The sequence below is a fragment of the Dermacentor variabilis genome, chromosome 3, assembly GCF_050947875.1.
Source record: "Dermacentor variabilis isolate Ectoservices chromosome 3, ASM5094787v1, whole genome shotgun sequence".
In the NCBI taxonomy this organism is placed as follows: Eukaryota; Metazoa; Arthropoda; class Arachnida; order Ixodida; family Ixodidae; genus Dermacentor; species Dermacentor variabilis.
Window position 1 is genome coordinate 147,899,713 of NC_134570.1, and position 12,656 is coordinate 147,912,368.

General features: G+C 46.5%; 1 protein-coding gene across 2 annotated transcripts in view; it reads left to right on the top strand.

Moving 5' to 3' along the window:
* Positions 1-135: 135 nt before the first annotated feature.
* LOC142576383 (TAR DNA-binding protein 43-like) overlaps positions 136-12,656 on the top strand; it is a 35,500-nt gene continuing 22,979 nt past the window's right edge. The window contains exons 1-2 of one of the 2 annotated variants that reach the window (XM_075686492.1): positions 136-469; positions 9,281-9,471. In XM_075686492.1, the coding sequence (XP_075542607.1) occupies positions 232-469; positions 9,281-9,471 (429 nt within the window). In that variant the 5' untranslated portion in view covers positions 136-231. The remainder of the gene's footprint in view (positions 470-9,280; positions 9,472-12,656) is intronic. The other variant, XM_075686493.1, reaches the window with a different exon arrangement.

Here is a 12,656-nt window from a genome sequence, read left to right on the forward strand (position 1 = left end):
GCGCATAGAGCGCATAGCACATCCGGCTTCGGCCTTGGCGCCGCTTGGCGTGCATTGGCTACGCAGTGGATCTTTTCATTTTCTAGCTCAAAAATGTGGCCACCAGACGTCACTTACTTCCAAAACATTTCGAATCTCGCGTTCTCTCGTAGTGGTGCGAGAGTATCCAAAGTTTGATGTGTGTTGTGGTGTAAGTGTATGCTTGTGTGTTTGTTTATATAAAGTTTCAGAATGAGCTGTTTTATTCAAGTTTCAGAGGATGAAAGTGAAGAACCCATTGAACTTCCGTGTGAAGACGATGGCACACTGTTATTGACAACGCTGTCCGCTCAGTTCCCGGCCACATGCGGACTCAAATATCGAAACCCAGAGTCTGGAACGATGCGTGGAGTGCGTTTGGTCGACGGCCGATTTCACCCGCCAGACAACGGATGGGGCAATGTTGTGTATTACTGTGTTTTCCCCAAAGGTAAGCCAACGTGTCGGCACCGTCGGCTGCGACGGTGGTTTCCTATCCGCGCTTAATGTGCCAGGAACACAAGCTCGATTGTTAGGCCTAATGCCCTGCAGCAGTCCCCCTCTGCCAGTCGGGGTTTCATCGCTTGTGTTTCAGGGACACGCGAGCCGTTCTTGCCTACGTGCCTCAAGGCGTCCGAGAGCGGCTCGTCGGAATTTCTGCTCGTGTCTAGCGCTGCCCGCGAGCCGGCTGCGCGACGGCAGCCGACTGGCGCCCTGACGCCAAGTTTGTTTGTAAACGTCGCTTCAATAGCATGTGTCGCGATCCAGTTTCAGGGAGGTAACGATAGGTTGCGTGGCTTGCTGTGATCGCGGCCCACCCTTGCTTTGCATCGTTTGAAAAACGCGTTCTTAGAGCATCGGTGCCTAAATGCTAACACCTTTGCTTCCTTCGTTAACCGGTTTAACGATTCTTCCGCTACCCGATGATGCGTATCGCATCGGGCAGAGGAAAGCCCGTGCGAGTGTGTGGTTTAGTTCCGCCATCGCGTACGCATCAAGTGTGCCTCCGTTAACGTAGTGCTCAGAGCCCTAAAGTACGTTGAAGTGGCTGCGCATTCGCTCTTGTGCGTTCCTTTTTTAACCGTCGCCAGTGCCGGATCACGGCCGTCATGCGTAGTCGGGCTGGCGGTTCGCGCGCGCGCGCGTACGAACAGCGGCGTTGGGTTTTTTTTCTTCCGTAAGCGTCGTTTTCTTGCCCGGGTCGCCGGCGGTCGTCGCCACCACCGGGCCCGATTGCTCGTCGGGGAGAGAGAGAGGGAGAAGGGGCCGTCGATTGTGCTTGATGGAAACGCGCGCCCACTTCGATGCGGAAATTCCTCCGGCGAGCACCATCGAACGCACTGCAACATAAAAATCACCGTCGCACATTTCGTGCTCGACGGCGTGAAACTCACCCGGCCTCGTTTGTCTCTGCGATCCTCACGACTGTAACCACGCGAGCTGTGGAGGAAAGAGTCGGAAGGGGGAGGGGGGGGGGGGACATGGATGGCCTCTTCAACGACACCGCGACTCGGTTGCGGTTTGTGATCGGCGCGCTGGCCGCAGGACCACTTCCTTATACACGTGCAGAACGAACGGCCCTTCACGGGTAATCGAGCCGACGGCGCCGATACGATACAACTTGCACAGGCGTTCGTTCCCCCGTGCAGGGGAAGAAAAAGGTCTCTCCCGGTGTAGGCAGTTTGAACCCGACTTGCCAATGCTTCGTCCCTCGCCAGTCGAGAACGGCTCGAGTGTGTGTCAGTTCCTTCGTGGCAAACCTGCCTTAGCTGCGCCATACACCCACCCCCGCATCCCTCTTTAAAACCGAGCTTGGACAGCTGTGCGTTTTTTCCGTGCGATCGCGTTGTTTTGCGAAATACCAGTGTCCGTAGTGCTATATCCACCCATACTTGCGTGCCTTCTGCGGCCCACTTTTAGGCGGGCACAATCGCGCCCGGTGCGCCTCAGGGCGGTCCTGTCTTCCGTTCTTTTTTTTTTCCCCCTTTTCCCAGCGGTGGTAGTGGTGGTTCTCCTTCCTCCATCCTGACACAGTTTCACAGCGCCGGCGTTCGTTCAACCCTCCCCGCGAAGTGCCTATGTCGTCTGGTGGTCCCTCCGGAACAGCAGCGCGACCACTCATTACGCTAATCGGCTGGATGCCAGTGTCCCTCTCGCGTGCTTAATTCGTTGTTATTTTATTTTTTTCTCTCTCTGACCCTCCTCCGTGCCGGTTCGCGTTTCGGCCCGAAACGAGCCGCTACCCGCGTGTTACCAGCCCCGCCCATTCGTTTATATGTTTCTTTCCGCCTGGTTAGGGCCGCTAACTCCGGACGTGTCGTCGGCATCAAGAACATAACACTTGGCATTAGGGGTGCCCGGCCGTGTAGAACCACGAATACGAAGGTGTCCGAAAGCTGGCATCGTCCGATTGGGGAGTGCCCCTACTGTATTTGTCTATGTTTTATAAAAGCGCTTGAGCTGTTGAGCATGTCTTGACTGCTTATCGCGATGGTAGTCACCATCACGTGCAGTCATACCTTATTCAACGTAAATTAAAGCTCGCCAAAGTTGGAATGTACACCACTGCATGAGAGGGCTAGAGACGAGATTCTTTTATCTCATTGGCGTTTGTGTGTTTATAGTGTCACTAAGAGACATAGGTAACTTGATTGTACGCAACGTGCACAGTCAAGCCTCATTCTTAAATGGTTCCTGACCAAACCTCTCTGTGGGTGTTGCTTCCAGAATGCATCGATTGGCCAAGCCAGTCAAAGTATATGTGATGAGAGAAATATTTGTACAGGCTTGTTTCCCACTTCCCTGCATTCTAAAACGTAGGCTGTAACTGTTAAAGCTGCAGGCTTGCAAAACAGGCTTGACAGATCTGAAAGATGTTATATTGTGGAGCACCAATAGTAACAGTGCAGGGTGATGAAATTAAGAAATTTGCAGGCACTAACTGGAATAGAAGCAAGCGCTAACTGGACAGGGGTAATTGGAGAGGCCTTTGTCCTGCAGTGGACATAAAACAGGCTGATGATAATGAATAGTAAGAGGAGGCATAAGGCTTTGTATCGGCATGGACCACATCAATTGTTAAAATAAATTAATAATGTGGTAACCTTAAAGAAATGTTGCAGTACAATGATACAAAGAAAGCCTGTGTTCTTCGAAAGCTGCTAGGCTTGGGCTGACCCCAGGTGGTCTGAATGAATCTAGAGACCCCCATTACGGCGTGCTTAGTAATTATATTTTAGTTTTGAAAAGTAAAACCCCATAATTTAATTTTGTGGAACAGTTGCGATAAACGTTGAGCTAACAAGGGCGAAGTGACCGTCAACTTTAAACTTTACGGAGCCATAGCAGTCAAAACTCGCTCAGTTCTGCGGCATTCTCATTGGGTGAGAGAAGATTGGTTAAAGGAAAAAGGAAAAGAAACAAGAAAAAAAATGATGTTGAAATCTGTAGCATGCCTTGTGGGGTCTCACTTTATCAAGCTTTACACAAGTGCCCAGTTCCACGGTTTTGAATATTATTGTCGCATTCATACCTACTGCTGTACAGCGACAAGATAGTCAAGGGCATGAATACACATGCTCCAGCTTAGGACAGACCTGAGCTAAAATGAAATGCTGTCAGATCAGCGACAGTAATGTAGAGCATTAAATGGTTGCTGCATATGGAAATCTGCTCACTGAGGACTGCGGCGGAAATCTGTTCGCTTGTTGTGCAATCTGTGCTTTTATTCAAAAAACATTTAGAGAAGATTTAGTGTTTCTCACTGCATCATTCTTCCTCAAATATTGCAACAAGCTTGCATTTGTTGATCTGCATTGTTCAGTAAAGCATTTGACATTTTGTAACGGAGATGCAGGAGGTATATACTCAATATACTTACAAACCATATGCGAATATATTGAAAGTGGCTGGCGAAACAACGTTGCGGGACCAAATCCTGGCCGCAATTGAATGGGGCTGAAATGCGAAAATGCCTTTGTACCATGCATTGAGTGCGCATTAAAGAACCCCCAGGCGGTCAAAATTAATTCGGACTGCCCCACTATGGCATGCCTTTTGGAACATAAAACACCACTTTTTTACGGTGAGCCATGCATACTCCACCCAGCCCGATACTGTTTATTCAAACAGGTGCTGGCATGACCACTTCACTTCATAACAATATGTCTGGACATTTAGTCATCGAGGCGGTAAAACAGATCTGAATAACTGCAGGAGCTCATTTCACCAGGGATGAGTTGCTGACAAAACAGCGGTTTCTGATTTTTTTTCTTTAGGGAACAAGGCAAACAATCATGCAGTGTTTTATTGAAAGAAGAATTTTGTCCTTGCCCCAAAATTTAAGTGAGAAACAAAGCAGCAGATGGTTCAACTTCTCATATAGTTGCTAGAATAAAAATGCAGGTTCATTATTTGTGGAGGCCTTGGCTCAACACCCTGACCCCCTTCGTGTTAGGCGCTTGCCTTCAGAACAGCCCCCGTGCTTGACATCATGGTGCCGTTGTAGACACGGAGCAGCACAATGTGACGGGGACCAAGAATGAGAAGACACATACACAGCGCTAACTTTCAACTGAACATTTTATTCAATCGTATGTGTTATTTATACAACATCAGGGGATCAAAAATAAAACTAAGGAGACAAACATATAAAGGTACAGTACTGAACCCAAACATGTCGTCACTGTAATCGCATTGCACCATGTCATCTTGTCATCTAGATATCCCTTTTCTTTCTCCGATAAGGCCAAAGATGGAAAGCTCACATATTTTTTTCTTTCATTTTGTCAATTTCATGAGCTTTAATTATCTTGCGTGTCTTTCTACCTCGGGCCCTACTTAGAATAGTCGTGTCTTTGTAGACTGGTACTCAGCCCCAGTCTACTTCATAAGATATCTGGACTTAAGGTTGTATTTCTTGTCAGGAGGCATGTGCTGAACTTAAGAACCTAGAGGAAATAAGCCTGTACTTTCATTTGCTTCTGCCCACTCGAAAATGGTAAAACATGCCGTGATAAGTTCGTGTTTTCAAAATTCACTGATGAAGTCTTGTCAGCATAAGCTTGAAACAAATTTGTGGGCCCAAGCGAAACGTCTAGACGACTCGGGTTATCTTCTAAGCCTGTTGACTGCCGTAGCTGAAAATATGAGCAGGAAGTGTAGGGCAGACCTCGGGGAGCGGACCGACAGTACGAAAGCAAAAAAGGTGGCCATAGTTCCATACATGCACACCATATTGCATAATTTGGAAGGATAGCAAGAAAGTCCGCTTATGTCGGGCAAAATGCGAGTCCAATGTTTCCTTATTTGCTTTATTCACAAAATATAAGGTGCCAAAGTGGCCCATGTTGAGTGTGGTGGCTTTAGTGCTGCGATGACTCATTCCGGTTTAACATTTACTCTCTTAAAAAAAAAAACATCAACAGTTGTTACAAATGAAGGAAGATTTACCTGGGTTTTTTATTGTGGCAGGAACAGACGTGTTTTCTGCTTTGTTTTCTCAGACGCAAGAGAGAAAGAACTTGAGACTAATTATGGTGCTTGAACAGATTTATTGCGTGTCCCTTGCACTTAGTATCTAAACGAGTTTAATCACTGTCAACTGACTAGTGGCAGTCCTCACAATGGACAGCGCGTGTCCGCTTTACTGATCGCGGGCACACATCCACACATGCTATGACTGAACTCCCGGCACACACGGCACCAACTTTCACTCCGCTGACTTCTGCTGACGGTGCTCCTCAATGGCTGCAGCAGATGCATGAAGCAGGGCCACATTCCTGAGGCTGCCGCTAAGTTGGGAGACCATCTTATGTGCCGACTGAATGGAGGTGGCACTTCCAGACCTCAGGGTGTGCTGGGGAGCTTGGTGCTAAGGTGTCCACCCACACCATCACAGGGATTCCTCCCATGCCTGGTAGCCTCGCGGACATATACTTGGAATGGCACAACTCATGCAGCTGGCACCTATCTTTAACATGGCTCTCTGCACCATCGCTGACGTATGTTCATGAAAGTAGGTGCGTGCTTTTTCATCTAACAGTGCGCACTCTGCCTAGGGCATCGCAGGCGTGTGCTGAGTCGTGATGCATGTTGTTACTTATGACGGCAAAGGTGCGTGTTGCTTTCCTTTTTGTGGCAACACGGGTGAAAATTGAGATTCATTTCTTGTGCCAATGGTACGATTGTGTTTCGTTTGAGAGAAGGACAGTCTGATTTTCACAAAATCAAAAGGCAGAACAATGCTTTCGCACTGCTCGCACTTCTTTGGCTCATGAATCGCCGCGACTTGAGTGCGGCGCATGTATTCGTGAGGAATCCATTTGGTCGCTCATTTGCTGAACTCTTTCACAAAAAGGTTAGAGACGTCGCCGTTTCGATAGAGTCACCACTTTCCCAAACAGCAGATGTGACCTCGTCCTTGTCAACCATTGCCAGACTGGCCGAAGTGTGGCTCCATGTGCAGTGATCGCATTCACCTAACATACAATCTGTGGTTGGGGAGCTGCAAAGGCACAATGCTTTCATGCCTTCCAATGAGATTTCCGTGCCGGTTATGTTCTCAAGCGCGAAGACACAAAGGTTGGCTTTAGCGCAATAAATGCAAACGCAAACCTCTTGTTGTGCGAGCAGTACCCATTTTGGGCGCAGGCTGTGAAACTTTTACAGGACGATGGCACTTGTGGGTGAGCTCCTTTGAACATCTGGTATGTCTCGTGGATGGAATGTGTTATAAACTGCTCTGAGACATACTCTCTCTGGCCATTCGTGAGACTGACACAACGTCCTTTTTGTTTGGGCTCTGCCACGAGCACCCAAATTCGTCGTTCGTGAATTAGTTGAGCGCAGCTTCTACATCCCATGGGACTATGACCTCGTGTACAGATCACAATCTAACCACATTCCATGCTTCTCGCGCCAATTTTGGGCCTTTCTGAGCATGTACGTTGTGACAGCTGGGATTGCCTCTTGAACGCATTAGTTTTCAACTTCTGGTGGCACGATGGTTAAAGAGACGGAGGCGCTCTAAATAGGACCTTGAAGCCTCGTATGCTTGCTTCAAGCAATTGAACCAACTAGCGCATGCACAACATCCTGTCACAGACAGTTCAGGTGCACTGATGCCTCCGTATGCAGCTCTTAAGGCTGAACGCATCTTCGTCACCACGACTTTCAGTCTCAACCCATTTTCTCTTTCCGTAAGCTGTGTTTGGGAATGGAAGATGGCTTCAGTTGTGAAACATCAGAAGAAAGGTGGACGTACCTGTTCAGGTCATCAATCGCTTCTTCTCCCTGAAGGAATGCCTCGTCTGTTTCATCGTGGGTGTAACTGACATCTAGCATGTGTAACTAACATCGTGGGTGAAAACAGGGTTTCCTTGAGGCACGTAAAGCAGTGCTGGCATACCTCATTGGTGTCACGAATATCCTAAGCCTCTTGCAGTACCTTCTGCAGGGAGACAACATGCAAAATGTTTACACAACAAATTATTATTATTATTTTTTTCGTGGCAATCTTTTTCTCGGCACAATACTAGGACCGAATGAGCTATGAGCCGCATGCATCGTGTATAGTGAACAGCTAGACCAAGTCGAAACATTTATACTGAACAGCGCTGTCCTCTTTCTGTCACTTTTTCTCACTTTTTCTGCCCCGCTGTCGTTACTGAGCCTCCAGAATGTCTCACGGTTTCATGTTTTATAGACAAGGCCATCTAACGCTTTTCACTGTGAAAATGTGTGGGCCATGCTCGTTATCAAAAGACAAATGTCGATGTGGCGCCACCAGTGACCTCTGCTGTTCTCAGTGTGGGAAAGTGTGTCAGCAAAGTGTGGACAAAACTTCACAAATGAGGTAACTTCGACAGCCTTTGGCTCAGTCAGGCTGTACTGCACTGACAGAGGTGAAGGTCAAGGTAAGACAGGAAGAAGTTTATCTGTGAGCCATGTGGAGAATGTTTGATAAAGGGAAACAAGATAAATAGCTCGGGAAATTACTCAGATACGTTTTTAGAAAAGCAGTGCGAGTCGGACACGGTAGTGCCGTTGGAAGTTCCAGTATCCATTGCATGTGGAGTATGGGGAGCAGGCAGTGAAGTGGCACCTCCAATTATGGCGCACCTACTTATTATGAAGGTGCTCCATTGCTTACGGATTAGCTTTTCTTGGTGCTGCTTACTGGTGATTTACTGTGTGCACCAGGAAGGTTTTTGCAAAATCAGCCACAACACGTACTCGCGGTGTCTCGCATGCTGTTGACAAGCGAATAACGGGAGTGTAATTACGATGCCCACAGAAGTTGTAGGATGCAAACTCGTCACATATTAGCACTTTAGGGGCTGGCAGCTCCCCCATCTCCACACACTCTAGACACAAATAAAAATCTGGCAATACATTTTTGTTGAAAACAAGCTGTAAAGCAGAATTCTGAAGCAGCAAAGAAATTAAAACTATATTTGCATACAATGCAGACTGATAGACAACTAGCAAAGGTACTGAAGTCAGCACGCTCAACATGGGCCAATTTTCAAATTTCTGTGTGAAATAGAAAACTCACCAAGACACATCAAAGTTACAAAATTTTTCTGATTTGGTCCATGTTTAGGTTTTTTGTTACATTTTATTATATTTGTGGACAGCATAAAAAAAATGCATGAAACTAGTTTATTGTTAAGCGTATTAAAATGAGCAGAAAAGGTTTTCGTCACACTTTTAGTTTGCATTTAGTTTGGCCATGAATTCGGGAAATATTGTAAGCAATAGGAGGATGCTTGTGCCGTGACCTTCAAATGTTTTTTTGGCTTGCTGGGAATGCTTTTCGGGAACAAAATTTTCAGTTCCATGCAGTTTGAATATTCCTACACGACATTAAAAAAAGAGACAAAGCAAAAATATCAAGTGGACATGCATGTTTGATCTCTCAAGGAATCACCTACACACATAGCTGCAAACAGGTCTACATTGGAGGCTTATGTCAAATGCTTTCGCAAATTTTATCCTTATTTTCTGTACTGCTGGGAAGGTCTGAGACACATTTAACTAGTTTCCTAAGACATGTTAATTTTAGCACGATATTGCAGGTGTGTGGTCACTTTCTTTCGCAATGCATGGCTCTCATTGGGCACTAGAAACAAGGAGAGCTTTTGGTGGCAACCCTGGAAAAGTAGGTGCCAGCAGATCAGCTGGCACGCATTGCCGAAGTATTTAGTCTTGGTGGAGAGAATAGCAACAGATTGATTTCCTCTGTGCACCCGTTCTGCAGATGCGTGCCTGCACAACTCTGAGAACAAGCGCAAGAGCGACGAGCAGCTGGAGAACAGCACAGCCAAGACCAAACGGCTGGAGAACCGGCAGAAATGCTCCGATCTGATAGTGCTGGGCCTACCCTGGAAGACCTCGGAGCAGGACCTGCGCCAGTACTTCGAGACCTTTGGGGAGGTCCTCATGGCACAGGTGAGTGACCTCCTCAAGGCAGCTGCTTAGCGCTTTGTGCAGATATGGCATTGTGCCTTCATCACCACTAGTATTAGCTGCTCGCTTTGATAGGTGATAAGAAATAAAAAGAATCGAAGGAAAAGAACGCATACGTAATACGGCCCCACACGAATGGCTGGGACATTGCTCTACTTCATTTCATGCTTAGCAGCAGTGCTGCAGAAGTAACACAACTAGTGCAGTCATACAAGTCTCCCTCCATGCATTTCGCAAAAGCACTTGTGTACTCAGATGTAAAAAGACACTAAGGCAAATACTAAGTCAAACTAAAGTGATGGATGAATACTGGGAAACGTCTAAGGCATCAATATTGACATGTGTTCTTATTCTTTTTCCAGAGACTGTTTCACCTGCTAACAACTTAACGTAATTGCCCAGCACAACATGTGCCTACATGATTTGGAACTCGAATGTTATCATTGTTTCTACCTGTCGCATATGTGCGTACTGACCATTGTGTAATCAGATTGTATGTGCAATGCAAATAGTGTTGTATTTTCTAGAAGGTATGCGAGGACAAGCGATTACGCTGGAACCTTCGACAAGACATGTATAAAAGCCAATGCGCTTGACCTGCAGATCAAATTTCGACGATCACTAACTGCGTTTGCCACTATCATTGCACTTTGAGTGCCACTTGATTTTATGGGCACAAGTTCGCCCAATAAAGGGTTCCTTTCATGGTTGACAGTTTTGCTACTATGTTCTTCACCATCACTGCAACATGACAATATTATGGAGCACAGAGCTTTAGTAAGCGACAAATTGAAGTAGATGTAGGACATGATTTGAGACTTATTCTAGTGCAGTAAGACCTCGTTAATTCATCCCTTGTTAATTCAGAAAGTCGCACAATTCAGACTCCTCTGGTGTCGGCAGGCATATTCTTCATTTATTTTATCAAACTCTTGTTAATTCAGACCTATTCGGGTGCACATCAGTTAATTCAGACAACTCTTCGAGCTGGGAGAGTGCGGAGCAATGCAAATATGCGACGCAAAAGAGCAAAAATAGCGTTAGCGCTCAGCCAAAACGAAATAGCGGAGTCCACGTCGCCACAGTCATCAGCAGAAATCATACATTATTTGTATGCCGGAACGCATCATGCCTTTAAAGCCCTTATTCTTGTGTTAACCGCCGCACTTAACACCGTGTTGGCTGTGTGCCTTCATAACTGCGTATCACCACTCATGTTCGCACTGATGGTGACCACCGTCTCTTCCCCAGCAATTGCGGCGAAAGGTAGTTTAGTTGGTTCGGTGCAGACGTCGGCCTGTGCCTTCAAAATTGCTTAGTCACCATCCAGAACCACCTCAGTAGCAGCCACAATTTCATTTGCAGTTCCTGCAACAAGCAATTTCGTTGTGACTCGGTGTATGCATTGACCGCGGGCTTTCATAACTGCAAGGTCACTGTCTATGATCACGTCAATAACGGCCGCAGTGTTGTCTGTAGCGGTTGTGGGGCAAACAGTAGTTTCGTTTTACCTCAGCGGAAGGCTGTCCGGGATGAAGTGCACCGGCTAAGCCATTGGGATAGACGGATGTTGTGTTGGCGACCAACTCACTGGTGAAAAAAATAATCAAGATGTGCGCGCAGTAGTGAAAATTGTGGGTCAGATGAAGCCGTGCACCGTGGCCACGCTTCGAAAGAAGTCGCGAAGGCCTGTGCCGCTACGAGTGCTAATCAGTCATGAGGTGACGAGAATTGTAGCTTCCACACTGCTTTTGTGAAAAATAGAAACCGGATTTGCTGATGCATTTTGTAAATTAAAGCGTGTTGATGCAATAGCCATTTTTGTTTTCTTGATACCCTCGATAATTCGGGTAATTCAGACATTTTAATATAATTAATGTAAGATACAATTAAGGAGGTTTTACTGTGCTAGCCCAATGATGTAGCAACTTTTCATTATAATTATCCCACTAGTGCTCAACCATGGATAATAAAAATCATGAGCCATTCCACTCTGAAAGTAGATGACAAGCCAAGCTGGGGATGTGTTCTCAAACTTCGGCAGTAATATCACTTCGATGTGCACTTCGGTGACAATATTACCTCGGCAATAGTATCGCCGTCAGGCGTGCGTTGATTGGCTGGTTGAGCAATATCGGATGACATAGTGCTCAAGCAGCCAATCAGCTCATCCAGTTTTGCTGCGCGCACCAATGGTGAAGGTGGGGCCAAGGCGATAGTATCGACGAAGGGGACCATTTCAGAATACAGCCCGTTTAGCACGCGACACAGAGGGGAAACAAAGTTTTGAACAAAGGTACGAACATATTTATCGTCCTGATTGGTGGTCATTGTGACGATAGGCACGAACACAGATTCCTGTATCACCTCAGTTATTAAATGCGTAAGCATTTCTTTCCCTAGCCAATGAGAAATTTGTCTGCCATGTAAGACAATGAATAGCTCATACCCCCATAAGCAAGCGAAAAAAAAAAAAAATTTCTACCTGAGACTCTACTGTTCTTGAATTGAAAATGGTGCCTATTGATAACCAGGGCATCTAGCAACTGGGAAAAGTGGGAATTCTCAGGGAATTTTAATAGTCTGGAAATACTCAGAGTTAATTAGCTGTAATTTTATTAAAAGGGGACGAAGTAACAGAGAGAAACCACAAAGAATCTTTGACGTGGTATCGTCAGCTGGAGGAGTTGCCTGTGTACCGTCAACAACTGACTTTGCAGACGCCTGATAATTCAGGTGGCTTTGCGGCACGACCACATACTCTATAGACCGTTTTTTCGTAGGAGCCGCCATATTGTGAACGCAGTGGCGCCGCCTATGAGCAGCGCCATACTGGCTTGGGTGAAAGCGGTCTTTTGCATGGCAGGTATACGCTCGGTGGTAGGTTCTGGCGTTTGTTTTCGCGGTCGTGTGGTCTGTTTAGTATGACATGCGTCTTCTACGTGGTAAACGGTTCTGTGAGACGTGCTGAAGTGGTTTAAGGCGTCATGGCCGGAATTTCTGCTGGCGTTGAGGTGGACGGAACACGCAGCGCGATGTGTGCGCGCATATTTGAGCCTACAATCAGCCTCGGAGATCAATTGTGTATTTCTGAATGTTCCAATCACTAATGTGACCTTATTGCAGTATTATCCTCTATTTCTAAGCTGCAGTTTATGAGCCATGAA